Source organism: Tremella mesenterica (assembly GCF_000271645.1).
Source record: "Tremella mesenterica DSM 1558 unplaced genomic scaffold TREMEscaffold_13, whole genome shotgun sequence".
NCBI classification, from domain to species: Eukaryota; Fungi; Basidiomycota; class Tremellomycetes; order Tremellales; family Tremellaceae; genus Tremella; species Tremella mesenterica.
Window position 1 is genome coordinate 206,628 of NW_006711237.1, and position 21,500 is coordinate 228,127.

At 44.8% G+C, this 21,500-nt stretch overlaps 5 protein-coding genes across 5 annotated transcripts; 3 read left to right on the plus strand and 2 right to left on the minus strand.

Annotated features, from left to right (window-relative positions):
* Window positions 1-1,146: 1,146 nt before the first annotated feature.
* Window positions 1,147-8,017, minus strand: TREMEDRAFT_34561 (uncharacterized protein; the record flags this gene model as incomplete). Its single annotated transcript, XM_007007202.1, has 10 exons — window positions 1,147-1,661; window positions 1,921-2,667; window positions 2,870-3,407; window positions 3,714-3,922; window positions 4,270-4,438; window positions 4,972-5,408; window positions 5,701-5,814; window positions 6,161-6,709; window positions 6,852-6,996; window positions 7,154-8,017. The coding sequence occupies 10 exons, from the start codon at window positions 8,015-8,017 to the stop codon at window positions 1,147-1,149; spliced, it is 4,287 nt and encodes a 1,428-aa protein (XP_007007264.1).
* A 3,200-nt stretch (window positions 8,018-11,217) lies between these two features.
* On the minus strand, window positions 11,218-13,053 carry TREMEDRAFT_45560 (uncharacterized protein; the record flags this gene model as incomplete). Its single annotated transcript, XM_007007230.1, has 6 exons — window positions 11,218-11,353; window positions 11,505-11,648; window positions 11,802-11,998; window positions 12,155-12,272; window positions 12,458-12,624; window positions 12,838-13,053. 6 exons carry the CDS (start codon window positions 13,051-13,053, stop codon window positions 11,239-11,241), a joined length of 957 nt encoding a protein of 318 aa, XP_007007292.1. The 3' UTR covers window positions 11,218-11,238.
* Window positions 13,054-13,530: 477 nt separating this feature from the next.
* On the plus strand, window positions 13,531-17,520 carry TREMEDRAFT_45563 (uncharacterized protein; the record flags this gene model as incomplete). The annotated part of the gene is made up of 9 exons (XM_007007231.1): window positions 13,531-14,601; window positions 14,884-15,042; window positions 15,145-15,234; window positions 15,548-15,742; window positions 15,931-16,092; window positions 16,403-16,652; window positions 16,833-17,004; window positions 17,248-17,322; window positions 17,368-17,520. The coding sequence occupies exons 1-9, from the start codon at window positions 13,635-13,637 to the stop codon at window positions 17,518-17,520; spliced, it is 2,223 nt and encodes a 740-aa protein (XP_007007293.1). The 5' UTR covers window positions 13,531-13,634.
* A 410-nt stretch (window positions 17,521-17,930) lies between these two features.
* Window positions 17,931-18,587, plus strand: TREMEDRAFT_65099 (uncharacterized protein; the record flags this gene model as incomplete). The annotated part of the gene is made up of 2 exons (XM_007007293.1): window positions 17,931-18,140; window positions 18,333-18,587. 2 exons carry the CDS (start codon window positions 17,931-17,933, stop codon window positions 18,585-18,587), a joined length of 465 nt encoding a protein of 154 aa, XP_007007355.1.
* A 1,119-nt stretch (window positions 18,588-19,706) lies between these two features.
* On the plus strand, window positions 19,707-20,714 carry TREMEDRAFT_65100 (uncharacterized protein; the record flags this gene model as incomplete). The annotated part of the gene is made up of 3 exons (XM_007007294.1): window positions 19,707-19,889; window positions 19,945-20,662; window positions 20,707-20,714. The coding sequence occupies 3 exons, from the start codon at window positions 19,707-19,709 to the stop codon at window positions 20,712-20,714; spliced, it is 909 nt and encodes a 302-aa protein (XP_007007356.1).
* Between the last annotated feature and the right edge of the window lie 786 nt (window positions 20,715-21,500).

A 21,500-nucleotide genomic window follows, 5' to 3' on the forward strand; every position in this document is an offset into this window, starting at 1 on the left:
GGTTGTACCTCCGCCAACGGATCTGGAAGCTTCCTAAGCGTCCTACAAACAAGATTGAATTGTTCAAAGTTGCGCAGACAGAGTGGAAGGAGATACCACAGGCAGTAATCGACAAGACTATAGACAGTATGATAAAGAGATTGGAAGGAGTTAGGAAAGTTGAGGGTGGTGTGACCAAATATTGATCCGGTTGGTCTCTCTCTTGGTGTATGAGCAGAACTGACCCTTGTCCAGAGTCTCACTAATTCTTAGATCATGAGAATCATTCATGCATGAGTTATGACGGATGAGAGACTATGGTATACTGACGCACGGATTTGACGCGTGTGCCATCATTTCCCGCACCCCACTGTATATGATGTCTCTTAGTCTCAGATGCAACTCTTGACTACATCATACTCAATGTACTAAGAACATTCCGTGTGTCATGTAACAGAGAACCTACTGCTCCAAAGTCGAGAGCATCTCGGACCAAACTGGTAGATACACCACACAGATGGGGATATGACAGTGCATCCGAGTCTGGTTGTGTTTCATTGTATCCGTTACGCCAGCAACCGAAGCCGTGACGCTCTGTGCATCATGAATCTTCCAACAGTTATGCTAACCCCCATGATGCTTCGAAGCGTCAGGGCTTCCGTCCGTCACCTAACCTTCATTGTGTTTGTCGTGTTTCATTGAACAAGCACTGACTTCAAACTGATGGTTGATGGCCATGAAGTATTCATGCATGCACCCACTAGAGATGTTGTAAATCCGTATCCTTGTCCACCATGTACAAAGACCAAAAGTCTCAGGATCATTATCTTTCATATGTGTTACTCGTGAAATTCTCGTCATAAGGGTAAACCGTCCGGTCCCAAGGCAAGTTTGACTTTCTTCTTCTGTGATCGTTTGACTATCAGGCGTTAGCAGGTCTTCATTTTCAATCATATCACTAAACGAGCCACACCAAGTGGAAGTGTAGTGCTGATAAGAAGAGTAAACGTGATGAAAAGGGTAAAACATGCCGACTTGAAAGAGGGGCAAACTCCGACTAGACGACACGTAGGTCATATGGGTATCCGTGAGATAAGTTTTGACAGTTTGGGTATAAAGGTAGAAAGGATGACAGAGATGTATGAGACAGAGATGTATGAACTAAATCTACTCACCCTCATTCTCCGCCTTCCTCTTCTTTCCACCTTTTTGCAAAGGCGTAACAGTCCCACTCCCCGCTCCACTCTTCCCCTGTCCTTCATCCCCATACTCTTCATCTTCTCCATTGACGACTTTCCGTCCTAACGAGAAGAAATCATCTTCATCTTCATCACCACCCGTCACCAATGCATCCCCGAATGAAGTCTTTCCCTTTGATGTACCGTTCATGGGTGCTACGTATCCGTGCGCTTCGGCTTGTTTACGTTTAGCAACTGATTCTGCCAATTCGTCATCGTCCATGAACAAGGATACGATTTCCGCTGGTTTAGCCACGTCGGTAAGAGATTTAGCTCCGACGACAATGTCTTGAACATCTTTTTTACCTCGAGCTAGACGGATGATACGTTCTTCGATCGTACCTCGGGCTATGAGACGGTAGACAGTGACTTGTTTCGTTTGACCTACTCGGTGGGCACGATCCATCGCTTGGGCGTCGTTGGAGGGATTCCAGTCGTGGTCGTCTATACGTTAGTTGAGTTCAGTCAAGGCGGCTTTGATTGCGGATGGCAGACGACAAGCACTTCTGGGAACTCCCAAATATCAAATACGACAAGACATAATGGACTGTAGTAAGTGTGGAGGGAGGGAGACAGAGGAAGTGAGACAAAGAAGGGAAAATGGAGAAACGGGGCAAGATTGGTAGATGAACGACGTGGACAAATGATGAACGGAAAGGAAAGGAAAAGAGGGGTGGGGTGGATTTGGAGAGAGATCACTCACAAAATATAACAGTATCCGCAGCGGTCAAATTGATACCCAATCCACCAGCACGTGTAGATAAACAAAACACGAAGATATCAGAATTCGTCTGCCAACTAGTGACCATATCCCTTCTCTCACCAATCGGACTTCCTCCATCCAACCTCAAATACTTGTATTGTCTATAAATCAGATACTCCTCTGCCAGATCCATCATTCTGGTCATTTGGAAATACAACAAAACTCTATGACCACCAGCTTTCAATTCTCGTAGAAGTTCGTCTAATCTTGCCAGTTTGGCAGAATCGACGATTAATCTTTGGAAAGCCGGGATCTTGATGCTAGCTGCTGGACTCTGGTCAAGAGGACTGGCACGGATAAGACCTTGTGGTGGGATTGGGAGGACAGAGGTAGCTGTAGGAGAGTGGAGCTGGGAAGGAGGCACTCCGTAGAGAACGTCATGTAATGTCGGATCGGTACTGAGACGACGTTGAGTGTTGAGGAATGCACGTGATGAGATGTAAGGTCGGATAGGAGGAACGACAGCTTTTTCAAGTACGAAACGTGCTGCGCGGCGAGAAAGGTAAGATGTGTTCCATGCGACTGAGGTGATGTCTGCTAAAGGTGAGAGTCCGGGTGGACGAGTGGTCGGTATGGTCGGTGCGAGAGGTCGGAGAGGGTATTTCTCTGACGCGGCAAAGGTTTGATCACTGGAAGTCAGCCTGCTGCCATGTCGTTTCACCGGGTGCTCAGTCTGATGAGCATATGCTTCCCGCCTCATTACACCAGTCTGGCAAGACGCAGAAACAAACGACGTAGCGGTAATGACCGACCGAACCTGCTGAATGGCATAGAGCGCAGTCGGGGAGAGCGAGGGGTAAGAGAGGTCGTAAGGGTATACTTTATGAGTTGAAGAAGGATTTGAAGTCGCTCACCTTGCAAATTCAAATCCTCCGACGTGTCAAATCACTCAGCACAGTGACCAAAGGATGTCCTTTAACTTTCCTCGCTACTTGACCAGGTGACAATCCAGCAATCTTCAAAAATCCCCATCCATCCCCATCTTCCTTCGAACGTTTCTCCACCCAATCTTCTCTCCAGATATTCATAAGATTCCTCAACACATGTCCTTCGTCCCCCGCTTTACTCTGATCAGAAGGTAAATCCAACTTTCCTTCTTCCCATACTAACCTAGGTAATTTTACATCAATGGCATTCCGTGCGCTGTCTGGACAATAAAGAGGTTCGACTTGCCTTGCGAGATTACCGGATTGAGAGAATGTACCGAACATGTACGGCGATACTACGTCTGCACGTTCAAAGAGATCCGGATGGTTACAGACTTTACGAAACTGCATGACGAGGTTCATGAGGTTCTTTGCGGCGAGGGAGGAGTCGGATGATTGGTTGGCTTGAGCCAAGAGATCGGATACGGAGACTCGTTGTCGGAGAGCACGGTAGATGGAACGTTGACGTTGTGACAAGTCGACTAGGAGGTCGATTTCGATCTGAGATTCAGCTCTCATAACTGGCATTCCTCAAGCGACTGTCTCTGACACTTCCATCTTGTCGGGCAATTGGACCAACAGCAGCAATCGATAGACAGACCATTCGACTCGTCAAAGTACAAAGAACGCCTTGGAGCTGTGGCCCAAGGAATTCAGCAAGCCAGTGACAGTAGGAAAAGGGCGAGTCAGATGACCAGAGAGAAGCGGAGACGACAAGTAGTGGGAAAGGGGAAGGACAAGTAATGGGAAGGGGGGAAGACCAGTAGTGGGAAGGAAGAATCGAGGAGATGTAGCAGCCAAACTCACCTTATCACCCAATTCTTTCTGCACATGCTTCTTTATCCGTCTCAACATGAAAGGTTTCAAAATCACATGCAACCGTCTGAGCTGTTCAGGCTTCAACGTAGCTCCACCACTCCCAGCTGCATTCTCTATATCTTTGGAGAACCACTCGCTAAACTCTTCGTGCGAGTCAAACAAAGAAGGCATGATGAAATGAAGTAGAGCCCATAGTTCTGCGTGTCAGTGAACATCCCCCATATGGTGTGTTTTTATATGTAGCAAAACTTCTCTTGGACTTTTCCAACGACCACGATCTCATCGCCTTCCACTTTCGCTCTCACCCTTGCCCAGCTTACAATCGTAGTTGCGAGCAACAGAAAATGAGCACCCTGGCCCCCAAGTGGCATTATATTCAGAAGTGTGGCCGGACCCGTGAAAGCAGCAAGATCTCCCAACAGAAGACCAGACCAAGCGTGCAGCCTAACATACGACACATAGCCCACGGAAGGACCAGTCTCCTGGGAAAGAAACCGAAAGATTGACAAGAAAAAGGATGGTAGCCAAAAAAATTCCCACTCACCGTGCATGGAATTCTGTATCGGTGTACCGGTCAATAACAACCTGTTCCTACAATGAAGCGACAACAAGCTTTTCCATCTAGCAGAACTTGACGATTTGATGGCTTGTGCTTCGTCTAAAATCATGTATTGCCATCTTGTGCCTTGAAAGTATTTCTCATCTTGGACGGCCTATTCGTCAGTCGGGCCATACCCCATTGTCACCTCTACGATTCTCTCTCATCCTCGACACACTCAGGGACCATTTTCAAACCTGGAAAACAAACCAAAATCGTCCAATTACTGACACGCCGAGAGTCTGTGTGTGATGGGCTCCGAATAATGGCCTGTGTGAGATGGAGTGTGTAACAAGAATTTTGTCAAATGGGCTACAAACGATGATCCGCGCTAGATGGTATGTGTAGAAGGGAGTTTGTCAATTGGTCCGCAAATAATGCCGTGTGAGATGGGAGTTTGTAACCGGAATTTCGTCAAATGGTACGGGGGAATGGTTCACGTAGAATAGTTTGCAAACAATGGCCTGTGTAGAATGAAATACGTGAGAAGAAAGTTGTCAAATGGTCAGGGGAAGATGGTTTTTGTAGTATGGCGTCTCTGCACGAGGTCCCAAGATAGTGAGTAGAAATGGTCGGGAATGGTCGGGATAGTATTGTCAGCGTACAGACCGAGATGGACAGGGTCGGAAAGATTGGATAAACACGTACGAGTTGATACGAAGTAACCAAAACATGAAAAGGACTACCTTCATCAAAAGTCAAATTCTTCCTACACCATACTTTTCTTAAAGTTTCTCTATCTTTCGGACTACCCCAATAAGGTAATGTTTTCAATCGAGGAACAAACCTAGCTAATTCTTGTTGCCAATTATGTAATGTCGAACTTGGTGCAATCACCAAGAATGGACCCCAGAGATTATGTGTTTCAGCTAGATAAGCTAGGAGAGAAATAGATTGGATGGTTTTGCCTAGACCCATTTCGTCTGCTAGAATACCGTTGATCCCTTGTTCGTATAGATTACCTAGCCATGTGAGACCTTTTAGTTGATATTCTTTCAATTGGGCCATGAGCATACGTGGTTGAGAAATGGATTGAGCGTCGGAAGAGAGAGTGGGGTTTTGGAAGTTTAGTTCGTCGCCGTCGACTGGAGGTTAGCATACTTCCAAATGAAGGCTACAAGACATGGGCCATCGGGAAGTGGAGGAGTAGAGTGAGACGAGATGGATCTATCCTTGAGTGGACCATGATGAGGGTTGATCCTCAAACAAATGAAGACGAGCGGATTATAGGCAGGACAGGGTAGCAAGTGGGCAGGTATCAAGCTTAATTCCGATGAGAGACTTATCACAACAGCGAGAACATCCAGAGATGAACGTGAAACAAATAGACACACGACGCCGAGAGAGGATTGAGGTATACGAAGAATGGATACTCACGATCTATAGGTGCACTATTGTTCGACTGATCAAAAGCTTTGGCTTTATCCCTAGCAGCTTTAACAGCAGCCTGAGCACCTCTAGCAGCGTGTCGTCGAAGGTTTTCTTCGTCATCTGATCATTAGCACGTCACGAGGTAACCCCGGCTGACTTTCCACCATTATCCCACCACGAGTGCGATTCAGTCGCCAGAAACAAGATATTTGAGCACTAAAACTCGTGAAGGCTGGGCAAGTCACGGTCAGGACAGACATGGGTCCTCCTTTCCCAACCAGATCTCTACATCATCGAGAACCGTCACAGAAGAAGGCTGATAGTCGGAAGAGTGAGAGAGGAAGAGTGAGTGGTGAGTCTCAAGCAATATAGAAATGTGGGTCTCCAGGAGACACTCCAGATAAGATCAATGAGAAGACAAGGAGGGGTGGAAGGGAGGGGAGGGGGGGACGAAACCAGAACTCACCATCATCATAATCAATATCAGGTAATGGTTCCCCTTCATCATCCAAACCTAATTCTTCTCTTCCCTCCTTCTCCTTCTCCTTCTCCTTCTCCTTTTCCACCGAATCACCTCCAATATCATCCCCAACATCTTCAGCCTCTTTCGTTTTTATTTTCTTCCCGACGAAATGAGAATACAGTTCCGTTTGAGTCAACAAGAAATTCAATTTCCTAGCTTGACGTTTACTTTCCCTTTTTTCTTCTTCCAATTTCGCTTTTTCCAAAGCTTCTTTTTCAGCTCTTTTCCTAGCTGCTAATTCATCTTTTTCATTTTTACGCCAATACAGAGATAATTCTTTCATTATCTTCTTTGAACGTGATATAGTTTCTTTCGTTTGACGGGAGGTCGTTTTGAAAGATGGTTTCAAAGATCTTTGAGTTACGGAATTACGATAACATGCTTGAGCTGTACGGAGTGCGTTGGCTCGGAGGACTGTGGATGATGATTGGTAGACTCTGTACATCTGGGAATCAGTTATTTGTTTAGTATGACACGAGACAAAAAATATCGCTAAGCAAGTTTAACCCCCTGCGAGACATTCAGAGGGACAAGTGACCGCTGTGGGCTCGTGAAGCACATGGGTGGAAACAATGTTGGCGAGGTGACTTGAAGCACATCGCAAAGACGGGCGAACAAATGATTGGGGCCACACTTTGAACAAACCCAGACTGGGCAGTTGAAAAGGGCTTTGACATAGACGGAATGGTGAGAGGAGTTACGTGTGGACACGCCCGATCCGGCTTGAAACCTAGTGCAGCAAATTCAGGCGAGCAGATACTCGAGCCCAAAGATGAAAGCTGACAACGTTCGCTCGCGGGGGGGGGGGGGGGGGGGGGGGGGGGGTTCCCAAGTGGATGAAAGTTTGATCTGATCTACTCGAATTTTGTGTATAGATAGTGGATGGGGATGAGAATTATGATAATTCTCTTCTCCCCAACCTTCTATTCTCCAAACATCTTCTTCATACCCTATTTCTCTCTTTTTATCATCTTTAGGAGGTCTTGTCCATCTACCTTTCCCCACTCCAGGTTCTTTCACTTTAGAAGTTTTCTTGGAATTTGAATTTAAAGGATTTACTAATGATTCTAATTGATCATCTAAAGAATCTAATTGATTCTCTTTCCCTTTACCTTTCCCTTTATCTTTTCTCATTCCGATTTTATTAGAATGTTCATTTTCTAACTCGTTACTTTCTTCATCTTGATCATAAACATCGTATGGACTTGAACCTTGAGGATTATTAGAAAGGTTTAAAACTTTCATATTCGTAGAATGATAAGTTTCAGATTCTTCACCTTCTTCAACTTCACTAAATTCTTCACCTCTTCTTAATTTTTTCCAACCTTTCGCTGGACCTGGTTTCTTTCGAATAGTACCATCTTTCCTGACTAAAGCTTTACCATCTTTAATCTTTTGTCTCATCCACATTTCATCTTGAACTGCTTTAACATCTTCTTCTGTCAATCCTCTCATGTTACCACTTTCAACTTTGGTAATGACTTCTGCACGTGTCAAACCGGAAGGTTGTACGATTATATCTGGATCCCAACGATCCGCCACATTTTCCGTCGTTTCTTCTTTCGTTTTACCCTTCTTTTTATCCGTCACTTGACCTTCGGGTTGATCGAATGGGTCGTCAGGGTTGGAAGCTGAAGTACGAGCTTTGGGAGTGACATCTTCTCGATTGGAATGAGGTGTTGGTTGAGCAGAATGAGAAAGACGTAAGGATGGTGTAGAAGGACGTTCATCGTCTGAATCAAGTCGAGAACTCGTATCACCAGCTAGATCGAGTAGTTCGTCTTCCAATGCAGCGGCCATTTTCTTCTTGTGCGATCTGGGTTTCTTGGGTAGTAGAGCGACAGAGGCGGCTTTGCGTTCTCGTTGGGCGATACGGGTAGGATGGTCGGATGGCCAGCCTCGACGTTTGCGGTCGACGGGACCGAGGAGGTTGCCGGAGGAGCCACGGGCATGGGAGGTTTTCGTTTTCTTGCTGGGTGGGAGCTGCATGTAAGCGACTTTCTTCATTTTCCAGATGCTTCAAAGTCTTCTTGAACTTTCACAGGCTCTCGATTGCTATAACTCCTCACCGTTGTTTCGATTTCTATACAGAAGCAAACATCACACTATTCGGTTTCCCGACCTGTCTCAGCCCGTATCGTCCCTACTCGTATGAAGCTTCGAGTGTTATACCAACACTCTGCCAGCCGTTCGACAAAGCGCAGTTTGGCAACGGTTTCAGAAAGTAAGATCGGTCAAGAAAGAATGGTAGAGATGGGGAGCAGTATTTGGGACAACATAAAAAAGTAGACATCAAATGAGCGGTTCACGAAGTACACTCAATGAATAGATGAAGAGAGGATGGGAGAAATATCACTCAAACGACAATGTGTCACTCGAGACACAAGGAAGAAATCAGAAGACAAAATCCCACTCACATCAGATTCAAAAGTCGCCACCCAAGCAGCTTCCGCTTCTCTCCTCTCTTGATAAATCTGTAAAGCACGTTGCCAAATATCATCCGACCCTGCTAAAACGTCATCCAATCTATAAGCTTTCCCGATATTCCCACTTCCCTCTCCACTTAATCCGAATGCACTTTGGTCTGCATCATCCATCATTATCCCATGATCTATTTGTTCTCTTCCTTCTCCTCTGAAGACATCCCTGATATCTCTCGGATAGGACGTTTGGTCGTCTTCTTGTATCATTGGAGTTGTAGAAATGTGACGTTCTCCATGAATCGGTCTGTCTTCCCCCGAGATACGTCTTTCTTCTCCCGAGATGCGTCTTCCTTCTCCTGAGATATGTCTGTCTTCGCCTAAGCTACGTCTTTCTTCCTCCAACACCCGTCGGTCTGGTGAACGATCCATTTCTGAATATTCCCCCGCAGAAAGAGTCCTACGAATCGATGAATCGTATCTCTCCGCCGAAGATAAAGCTTGAGAACGAGAATCTCTTCTGATATCCTCCGAAACCTCCATTGTTCCCCTTTCTCCAGATATCGGGAAAACATAATTAGATTGAATTTCATCCATAGTTCCTCTTTCTCCGGAAGTAGGAAATCCGATAGATCTATCTCTTCTAACATCATTCCCAGTCGTGATGACGGAAGAAACTTTAGGTGATACAGGTTTTGATAGTCTACCGGAATGTCCATTTCTAGGTACTAAATCTCTCGTACCTCTACCCATACCTAATATCACAGAAGTGGAAGTAGAAGAAGAAAGTGGGAGTTGTATACCAGTGGAGGAGCTTGATTTGATAATTTTTGATTGGCATAAAGTTCTGCAAGTGGGAATGAATCTCTTTCTCTTCTACTTGATTGTGTATGGATTTCTCTCATGTGAGGATCATGTTCTGATTGTCGAGGATAAGATGTGGTTTGAGAGGGATGGGAAGAATGGGATGGGGTTATATATGGTTGACCTGATAATGGACCTCTGGAATGATTAGAGGTTGAATGTTGGGAGATGTTAAAGTTAGGGTTGGGGTTAGGGTTGGGGTTGGATGGAGTTAAATGTTTTGAATTCGTATTGGGTAAATTTGGTGAATGATGGGGATTTTGACGTGTGGGAGAAGAAGGGTTAGGAAGAGGTGAAAGTGGGATAAAAGGTGGAGGAGAGTTTACAAGTGCTGAAAGAGCCATACGACCCGAAGGTGTTGTACGAGGTGGGGAAGGCTGTTAGTTAGTTTAAGAAGACACTTCTGATATCACGATAATCTCAACAATGATTGAGAAATCAACAAACATGACATTCCAACCCAGCAAGATGAGAAGAGGTAAAGAGTAGTAAACTCACATCTTGACCTGACATCTTTCCCAAATACCCAAATACCCAAATCCTACTTTCTACCCAGTAAGTTATCCCACTATCCCACAAAGCTATGATCCCACAATCCTGTCAGCCTAGAAGAGTACGATACTCTGGATCATAAGTCTATTTGACTGTTTGGAATGTGTAAGTCTTTCAGTTCCATGCACCCTTCAATGTGGTAGTTGTTCGAGCTTGACGTTATGATGTTTGACCTACTCTATCAGTTCATCTCATATTCAATGTCTCAACCCATCACCCATCGTGCTCATCGCCTTCATGTACATCAACACAGCCCTCGTCACCTCCCCCCACATAACTCAGAGAAAGAGTAACTCACAAAGTCCCACCCTAACCAACTTTCACTCCCTTGATCCCTGTGTTCGGAGGATGAGAGGGGAGGAGAACAATCAGGAGGTGAGATGAGATGAGATGAGATGAGTGGAGTGGGAGTTGGAGAGACGAGATGGGAGGAAGAAGACGCTAAAAGCGGCGTTGCGGCGTTTTTCTTCAACCCCTCTCTCATACAATCCCTTTGCACTTATGAATGAGAGAAGAGAAGTACGTCACGTGTTCTTTGAGGATGTTGTCTCAAGATGGTATGGTGTGGTGGGTTCTTATGTATATGGTGGTGAGTGGTGGCTATTGGATGTGAGTATGGATTGGTGAGTTGGTGGGTGTTGGGTGATGAGGGGGAAGTGTGATACATGGGGGTGGGAAGGAACCCCCCCTCTGTCCTCCCTCTCCCCCGCGGACGTATTCTTTTTTCTCTCACTCAATCTCACTTTCTCGCTTTTTTCTCTTTTTCTTCCTTTTTCGCTTGATCGATTGCCCTCGAATCGGGGTGGAGGTGGAACATCTCCGAATGACACGTCATAGTGATAACCACTTACATCGCGTGTAGGGATTGTCTTCCTAATGGATCACCTGGGGACGCGCGGGGAAAGGTAATCGTTCCTTACTCAATCACTGCAGTTTTACTTATGTATTAGGATTTGTGGAGTAATGCTGAGAAGGGGAATTCTAATGACCGACGCGTCCTTTCCACTCTCTCCTTATCTCCTTCTCCGAGTAATTAATAGATTGTTGCATGAGATCGTACCAACATTAGGGTATTCCCATTGATTAATTGACACCAAAGGGTAAAGTACATTTGTAGCCCTTTTGGAATTGAAACCCACAAGTGCAGCAAACATACCAGAGATATAATTCAGACATGCATATACTTCATTCACCTTCAACTTTCACAACAGCTGCTGGCACGGTGGTGGCGGGAGGAGGAGTAGGTGAAGGAACGGCCGGTGAGGCCATACGAGCGTCTAAAGCTTTGAGGGCGAGTGCTCTGGACGTGAGCAAGTGGTTCCTTATCAACCACCGATGCGTACGATATACCTGAGAGTAGAGTGACACTCGGGTGGACAATCCCAACCCGAAGACATGATGCCCAGGAGTAAAGGGGAGGACTGGATGAAGAAGTAAAAACTATGACCCACCTTCGTCTCTCCGCCTCGGCTCTAGCACCTCCAGGTCCAGGAAGTGATTGATAAGTTCCTAAAGAAGGTTCATCCCACGCTTGCGTCAAATGTAATTTCACGGCCAGCGCAAAGACTTTATTAGCGGCTATTGAGATGTATGGTCTAAGAGTGAGTTTCTACCCACGAGTATTCGAGGCTTTTGACGCAAAAAAGGTGGGAGTCATAAGATGAGGAAGACCGGGGAAGGAGTAGGAGTTCCAAGAACAAGAAGCACGGGGTAAGGGTGAGAGGAAAAAGGAAAAGAGAAAAACTTACCGTATAATGGGAGGAAACCAATATTGAAAAGCGAAAGTTTCACTTCTATCACCTCTGAATTGACCATCTTCACTTAATTTGAAAAACCTCAGATAGACCCAAGCGACAAAGAAACCGAATTGTATCAAGATGTAAGGTGATGGGCCTAGGAGGATGACGAGGACGTTTGAGATTAAGAGGTAGACTCCAGGGAGGGACTGGTCGTCAGCTTTCGATTGACGATCCCAACGTTTGAGATAACATTGAAAATCGGATAACGGTGATTAACGGATGAGAAGATTAGGGAGGGAAAGTATGAAACTCTCGATGGGGATAAAGGGAGAAGGAATAAAATGAAAGGGTGAAGAACTCACCTTCACTCTCATCTTGATAACACCAAACATCTGGAGTTGATGTTCCGGTATGAGTTGAGTGAAAGCGACCAAGAAACCAGCTTGAAGACCGGATAATCCATGAAAAGGGGGACCGTAACTAATATCAGCTACACTGTCTAAACGTCCATAGCTAATAGCAAATAATAAATAGTGTCACGGAGCGCATCGAGTCACTCTGAGTGATCATCACCAAAGCTGAGGATTAAGAAGGGAGGAGGGTAACTGAGACAGTAACATGAACGGATGAGAGAAACAAATATGAGATGAATAAACGACACTCACATAGCATCTTCTTGTCCAATAACTAAAAATACCAACCAACCGAACCCAAAAGCTATGATATTCCCTCCTATCACCACTACCAAACAAAACCTCACTAATTCTCTAGGACCCCAGACTCGTTCGAGATAACGGGATGCGAAACCTAATGATAATGCGGAGAATGCGAGCTGGTATCAACTCTCTGTATGACTTTGATCTAATCAACCTTGATCGCAACAAACAAATATATTATTCGACCTTGACTGCAACATACGAATACATTGAGACAGAGGAGAAAGGAAATATATGGAAAAGTGAGATTTTCCAATGACGAGACTGAAATTGTATGGTGATGAGAATGAGGTTGTTTGATGAGAAGGGACAAAAAACGGATAACCCACCTCTACCAAATTATTCTCAACCCATCCGGCCGTTACCAAAGTCCAAGGATATAACCAACTCTTTCCTGGACTCAAAACCAACCATGGCATATCTGAACCTTTTACCATTAATCTATATAACATGACCAATAGACTGAGTGAGATTTGAGTGATGACTAGTAGACGAGTGGTGAGAGGGACAGATTGTAGGAAAGGTAAGAAAGATATTGCTGGCATTTTGGGAAAAAGGTTTCGCCTCTCAAATCGACCCCGCCGTGTTAATGAATCGTCCGAAGTTTGATACTTAAAAATGTGGTTTGTTGGATTATACTTCGTCTGAGTATATAAGTTGTAGTCGGATGAAGGGTTGTGTATCTTATCGATAATCTTGGGTTTGAAGCCGGGGTGAAAGGTCGTCTTCGACACGCGTTACAAACAGTTTCTGGAGTATGGACGGACCGATGAAGATCTGTTTTGGTACAGTCTCGTGGATCGTATTGTCCCTCTAGGCGGTTTAGTGATTGTGTAGGAGATAAGAGGGAGTCTATATGAGGTATATAGGGTGTTATGGGGAGGTTCATAGGACCGAGGAGGAGGACCTACCGCGGCGTTATTCGGCGTTATCTTCTTTTTCGCCACTCACCAACAACACGTCTATACTTACCCAATACATGATCCAACTCGATACATCTATACATTCCTCCTACTATATTCCTTATTTCCAACCTCACTCGTCTCGACCATAACACAAGTGATACGGTGAACCTATAAAACGAAGAAAACTCCTGCGAAGAAATCCGAACAGACAGTCAATCCCCATGGCCCCTTCCCGTTCCCCTCCCCTTCCACCCGACACTCCCAACTTTTCAACCCATGATCCCCTTTCACCTTTCCCTCCAGACGAACCAGGTGGTATAACATTATCTTCGATAGAAGTAAACCTTCTGATATATTCATATTTAATAGAATCGAATTTCCACCATACGGCTTTTTCTTTGTTACATGAATCTGGATTACCTCATACTTCTTTATGGCAACATTATAATCCTTCTTCTTCCACTTTCCCATATCCTTCTCATCCACCTCTTTCTTCACATTCCAATCATCCTTCCTCCATTCACAATCATCCTTCTTCCACTCACAATCCTCACACCCAAACGAATAATCCTCACACTCATCACACTCAAGCCAATACAGCAGGAACCAACATACAAATGGAGAAAAATAGTAAATCTCATCGACCACAGAGTACGAAATCACCATTGAGTGCGACGTTCGGTACTGAGAAAAATAAAATATCAAGAGGTGAATTAATAAGATGGTTATGGAAAGGTATAAGATTAGAATATATCACAAGACATTTGATAAACGATTCCTCTAAATATGGTCCTTGTCCGTCTCCTTTTCATCTTTTAATACCACATCATTGTCCTATTGATTATCCTTCTTCTAGATTAAATCCACTCGAACCGAATTCACCGAATCAAAAGATTAATAAATTACCACCGAAACAAGTCAAATCATTTGATATCGAAGTTGATCATATCGAAAACCAAGGTCAAGATCGAGAACAAGAACAAGAACATGGACCTGAAACAGAACAGGGGAAAGAAAAAGTTGAAACATACGCAAGGGAAACCACTCAAAGTCGAGGTGGTCAAGAAAAAGGGAAAAGAAAAGCTACCAGAGCGTCAACGGAAAGAAATAGAAGTATCTCTCCTGTAAAAGGTAGAGAAAAGAAAAAAGCAAGGATATCAACTGGTAGTTTAACAGAAGATAAAACACGTAAAATTGAAGATAATTCAAGACCTTCTTCAGCAAATTCAATTTCCATATCAGGTTCAGGATCAAATATAACAACCAAATTCGATATTGACACACAACAAGATAATTCAAATAAATCTACCAGTGTGACTAATAGAGGTAGAACAATAACAACGACAGGAAAAGGAAAGAAAAAATCAGATTTCTTACAAGTACCAAAAACGAAAAGAAGCGTTTCAGTAACTTCGACATCTAAATTATCTGTTGTATCAAATATGGAAGTTGATCCGAAAAGAATACGAGCGGAAGATTTGGCTATATTCACTCAACATAGGGATCAAGTTTCTTGTTTGGCTTGGAATCCTACTATAATGGATGATGTAGCAACGGGGAGTAGTGATGGTACAGCTAGGATATGGCATTTGACTTCGAATGAAGGTGATTTGAATAAGGGTGATAGGGGTTTATCTGGGTTAGAGAAAGGTGAAGGGAACGTTGAAAGAGATGGGAATGGGAAAGGGAAAGGGAAAGCTTTGAGATTAGAAAAACCGGAAAAAGATAAAGTTTTGGTCGTTGCTCATAAAAGTGTGGAAAGTTCTAAAAGGGCGGTGACGGCTGTGGCTTGGCATCCTTCTGGGAGTTTATGGGCTACAGGTGGGTCAAGTCTTCACACTTTCGCAGATTCACATCTTTACATCTTTTACATATCAATCTCTCCACAGGTTCATTACCTCTTCGAATATCCGATTCTTCCCTCCAAAATATGTCATCTTTCCCCTTAATTAACACATCCTAGTTCCTCCATTGAATATATTCTACTCAATCAACACTTCTTTGCCTCTTGTAATTCCCTCCCGGTAACAATGTCTTATCTACCCAGTTCTGTCTTTTCCATTGGGAGAGAGAAAATTCTGAGAGTCAACAAACCTTCTTCTTCGATTGACCGTGAATAGAGACTGATTTTCAGGCTGCGACGATTCAGTGGTTCGTATTTACACCCCATCGGGACAAATCACTGCTATATTGAATTACGGAAGAGGTAAAGTGAACGCTTTGAGGTTCTCACCGGGAGGAAGTATGATTTTGGCCGCTAAGGATGATTATACGATAGCTTGTTTTGATGTGGCTGGAGGATTGAAATGTTCTTTCGAAGCACATTCAAGTGGGTTCTCCGTTGTATATCCCTTAAGATTCCCAGCATTTCATTCACCCAGATGCTCTTTTTTTTTTATCTCCTGTCACTCATTCCAAACGGATACTAGTCTTTACAAGGAAGTGACTCTTGATATCTTGTAGGAATGTAGAACTGATAAAGCTGGAACGTCGTGTGGAGTCGAGCTGACATGATAGAGGAAGTGAACGATATCGACTGGTTAGACGATTCAGTGTTCGCTTCTGGTGCAAACGATCATACCGCTTTCGTCTTCCGAGTAGGGGATAGAAGACCAAAGTTCACTTTTAAAGGTCATACGGACGATGTGACTAGGGTGAGATGGGCGCCTGGTGATGTGGGTGGTGAAGGGAGTGGGAAGATTGGTTCGGGTGGTGAGTCTATACTTTTCACCTCCAACTTTACCCGCTCGTCGTTCTATGATGCCTCTATACTCTCCGCTTAGATCCGTGTCATGTCTGAGCTTCTCTTTCCCCTTCTTTCTCCGCTCGTATCCCTCGAGAGCCTCGTCGCGCTCGATACCCTTCTCCCATCGCTTCACTCTGCGTAAACATCTCGCATTTGAATCAAGATTTGGTCCGTCGACAGAGCTTCGATCGCGGCGTGCGTTTTGTGGAAAGATCACGGTTGAGTGCACATACTAACCCCCAGCCTCCCGCCTCCTAGCCACATGCTCTGACGACGGAAGTATCATGATCTGGCGTCTTCCATATTACCCCGAACCAGGTGCCAAATCCGACAGTCGATCTCTCAGTCCTCAAAAGGCGAGAGAAGGGGAAGATGATTATTTCGCCCAAGGGGACGCTTGTGTAGGTAGGATCATGGTGATTGATGAAAGTGAGAATAAGAGGATGAATACTCTGGAATGGGGGAAGATAGGGGATAGGGTCGTTGTTGCTGCGTGAGTTTTACTTTGCCTTTATTCCTCTTCCCCTACCACGCTCAATATTCAGTGTCGGTAAATACTGAATGTGGTTGTTTGTTGCACTCAAAGCCAAACCGCCCCATACCATCCAAACTCACATAACATGCACGTTGTACAGTTTCTTGGGGGTGCATAGGTATGCCAGCTGACACATAGTGGCGGTCAAGATTCACTAGTACGGGTGTTTGACCCATTGACGTCGGAATGTATTTATACACTTCCGGGATTAGAATCTGGAACTGGATCAATAGCTTTTGCACCTAGTGGATTTGGGTCGTTTTTGGCTGGAGGAGGATGGGATGGCGAGTTGATGATTTGGGATCTTGAGGTGGGTCTTTACCGCTTGTCTCTCGTGTTCATCGCTTTGCTTCTCCAGCTCTCCTCTCTATCCCTCCACAGAGGTATCAATTACTATCAACACTTCTTTTTATACCTCCTCTCACCCCCAATTGGATACAACCACTCTCACACTACCACCTCTAGCCTCTCACCCTTACCCTCACTGATCTTGACCGAAAATTCGGACTTGTGAATTTCCAGCACCATGCACGATGATGTATGCTGATATCAGACTGGAAAAGTGATCAAAGAACACGAAGTGGAAGAAGATTGGGGAGATCAAAACCGTCGAACTAAACCTTTAATCGTATGTACCCTTCTCCTCTCGCTCTTAATAAGTGCTGATAGTAAGATGACGATGAGTTGGAGAGACGACGGTCGACAATTAGCAGTCGGAACACATAACAAGAAACTTATCACTGCGTACGTGGGAGATTTGTCTACTTCTCAGGAAGCTATGCAGAAAGAGGGTTCGACCAAAGGGGAAGATGTACTCATGGAGTAAGAAAGAACGAAAGAAGGCTAGTAAGTTTAGTTGAATGGTTGATCAAGTACGTCATCTACCGTATGTTAGCCATGCCCGCGAAATCCACACGTAGTGCATCGCCCCACTATCGGCTTCTAAATCGGTTTCCGACGAAAGATAAAGGATCCGTACCGCCCACTTCCTTCTTTCTACCTTCTGCCCGGTGGACGCTTACACTTCTTACGTCTGAATATACGAAACGTCTACTTGTACGAATACTGATATCCTACATCTGGTTTTCATCACATCCACTGTTTTCCGTATTGTTGTGTTATCATTTTATCGTATTCGGTGCGATTTCATCTAACTCGACGTGGACGATTGAGAGCTTTGAATAATTGATATTCTTATCACTGTAACATCAAATCACAGTGAATTACTGAAACAAAATGGCAACAAATCAAGAGGATCAAACCATGAATCCCGAACATTCGCAGGTTGATGCACACCCCGAGGGAGGCAATTCTCAATCACGATCAATCACCATATCCCCAAGACCTGGCGACACGTCTGACCCGGTACTCATGGCTCAATTCAAGCAAAAGATGACTATGAGCTTCCAAAATGATCCGGCGGCATGGGACCGCTTGGTACGAGTCGTGAGCCACAAGCGGGGTGCTCGGGGTGTTGTCAATACCCCAAACGGATAGCATCACCCTTCGAACAACTCAACCAGGAACTTTACTTCAACATCAGCATACTTAGCCAACTCTCAAGGTCCACTTGATGCTTATTCCAACATGGGGGTTGGACCTGACTCAGTCAGTCAAGGTGTCGACATGAACAATCAGTTTCTGCTTCAATCTATGAGCAATGTAGTTGGTACTGACATTAGACAGTATAACGGCTCCGGATGGGACACCAACCCCCGTCCGAATATGGGGATGCTCACTGCCTTTGATACTGCGCAACACATTGTAGCGGCCGGAAATCATGGGGAACCTTGGAATCTGATAAATGAAAACATGTTTCAGGAAAGTGATGGAAACAATGATCATCCTCCCTCAGGAGTGTCGGCCTCTGGAGGAGGGAAATATGGTCAATAGGTGTTTCCCATCTAACCAGACTCCTCAGATGCACAATGAAGAAGTTTGTTATCAGAAACAAGTTGGGGGAAGCACATATATATATATAGCTGGATGGATGAAAGTGATGTGAGAGTTTACAATGTCTTGTTCATACGGATGAAATTGGTGGGATTGCACTCTACATACTTACAGTACTTACAACCCATCTGGAATCTTTTGATGACTGACAGGGACCCCAAGTCACTTACATACTTGGTCCGTGATCAAGGACGATATTCTCATTTACCGCGCGTTTCTATTCTGTTTCTGTTTTGTGAATGTTCTGTTGGGTGCTTGAGTACTTACGATGACTTACTTGTACCTTAACATAGAAAGTGGAACAGTACGGAACCGATTTAGCTGGAAAGCCGTTCCGATTTATATGTTAGTTACCAGAATTTGACTTTGCAGGTTGACAAGGGACACATGAAAACGTCATGGAGCAGTTTTTATTCGTTAACACTTGAGATCCGCCCATCTCATCTGCAGGTTCGGAGGGAAACACATTGATTATCCGCAGACAGAGGCTCTAAAATGGGGGAAAGATGGCGAAGAGGGGAATACAGACATAAAAAATGCAGAAGCGGAACTACGAGTATTGGGGACTTGGAAATAAATGGGCACCTTTGGAATCATTACTCTCCATTCCGTCATACCACCTCTACGCCTCTATCACATCGCTTGGCCTGTCCCCGCGAATCATTGGTGCCGCAAGCTATGAATGAACTGTGAGCTCGTAGATGACGGGAATAGGAAATGGTGAATCATCGTATGAGAGTCGATGACGTGACTAAGAAGCATTCAACAAGTCATCATACTCTTTGCCCACGGGCGGATCATACCATGACATCGTGGGAAATTCTCACTCAGTGATAGATGTGTTTCCTAAGAGAAGGACAGAGATGTGAGGAAAGTTCTAGCACAATACAACATACTGTACACTGCCTCAACATATTTCCCACAGACAATGAATGGAGTGTGTCTCATCCAAAGTCTGAATCAAACCAGATAGGCAGAGTATTTAGCTGACAGGTTGAAACCTGTTGGGTAATCTCAAAGTTGCTTTGCCACCAGATTATTTATTTTTTTCAATTCATCATGGCATCCCCACCAACATCGGAACAATCCTCATCAGCTGCAAACGCCTCAGAGGACAATATTGATATCCTTATGATGTCTATGTCTTTCAGCGGGGATTGGACTTGCATAATGAACCTAGTCCATGATAGTGAGTACGCCGGGGAGGATTCCGGTCAACAAGTGGTCAGGTCACGCACCGTGGTATGTACATGGCTCTACAAGTGTGTGAGGTAAACCAATTCACTGATGAATCTAGTTTGGTGCGTCTCGGAAACGTACAGTTGGAGCCTTCTCTGGCTTGTCAAGTCGGCTGCCAGAGGGAAATGGTTTCGATATCACACAAGTTAGCATTGAACAGAATGGGCAAGAGGTACTTGACTCACGCGTACGCCTGAAATGGTTTGACACTTTTTTGAATCTTCAAGACATTGCGGATAGGATGAACCGTGAGGAGCCCCATGGACTGTTTTATGCGGGTGCCCTGATGACTCGCACCATTCCTCAAACAGAAGAAAACAATCTGTATTCACTTGTACAGGACTTCATGAAACAGGTCATTGAGGGGTATGAGCCTGGACCCCCTCCTTCATCTGTACAAACTGAATTTGAGCAATTCCAAGCTAAGAATAATGAGACCATCCCATCCAGGATGGATCAAATAGAGAAAGGGCTACGCCTCTGGAGAGATATAATAGACAGCCGACCTGGAAGTAGCCTCTGTCAAAAGGCCGAGCCAAGGCTACATTTAGCGGTGCACACACTTCAAAAGATGGTTCTGTTATGCGCCCTCAAAGCGGCAGGGTTTGAGGGTGAGGAGACTCCAACTGAGCCTTCATTTGATGCTATACAGGTGGAACCAAACACTCACCTTGTTCTGGGATGGGCCACAAAAGAATCGTCCCCTACCAAACCACAATGGAACTCTATTATCCAACACAGCATGCAACAGCTCATGGCGTCCATCAGTTGGAATGGTGAGCAGGTGTAACATCATGGTAGTGATGTCATACACCAGTAGAACACTAGTTATGAGAGCTTTTGAGGAACCTGAGGATGCATTTGAGTGCTGCAAGTTATGAGCATATTGTCACGGCCGTCGAGTAACTTCTCTCTAATGGACTGACGGTCGACGAACCTCGGCTAACTTGACACTTCGGAGTCGAAGTCTCACCCAACCAGGAGGGCGCAGGCGTCGAAAGGAGTGTAACTATGGCGTACTTTGACATAGTTACTCTAACTAGGGTTTTGTTTTACTGATGGCGATGTATCTCAATTTGAATGTAGCTATCTCTATCAATCTTTCACTACTGACAACAATCAAGGATTGCTGAAGAACTTCAGCGATCTTTGCAGCAAATATTATCTATTCCTCCTAGATGTTCACCCAACCCTCTCACGCTTAGACGTACTTCAACGCACTTCATCCAATGTCATGAATCACGCCATCATGTGTTCCTTGTTGCGCAAAACAAGTTCCACCTCCACTTTCATGTTTTAATATTTCACCTCTGCTCTCATGCCTATCAGGCATAAACTCCAAGTATCATTCTAGTATGTCGGTGCTTAGGTTTCATGCCTGCACGGCATAAGTCCCCAGTAATTCTCTAGTCTCTAGTTCCTCTGTTCTAATGCCTGCTAAGGCATAATCTCTCAGTCTCTTTGTCAAGGATACTGCCCACCCTGGGACAGAGGACAAAGGACAAGGGGACAAGGACTAGGAGTGACAAGGAATATACTTGAGATAACAAGACTGAGTCCAACAAGGAATGGGACTGTGACACAAGGAATGTCTCTGGCTTGTCTGGCAAGACT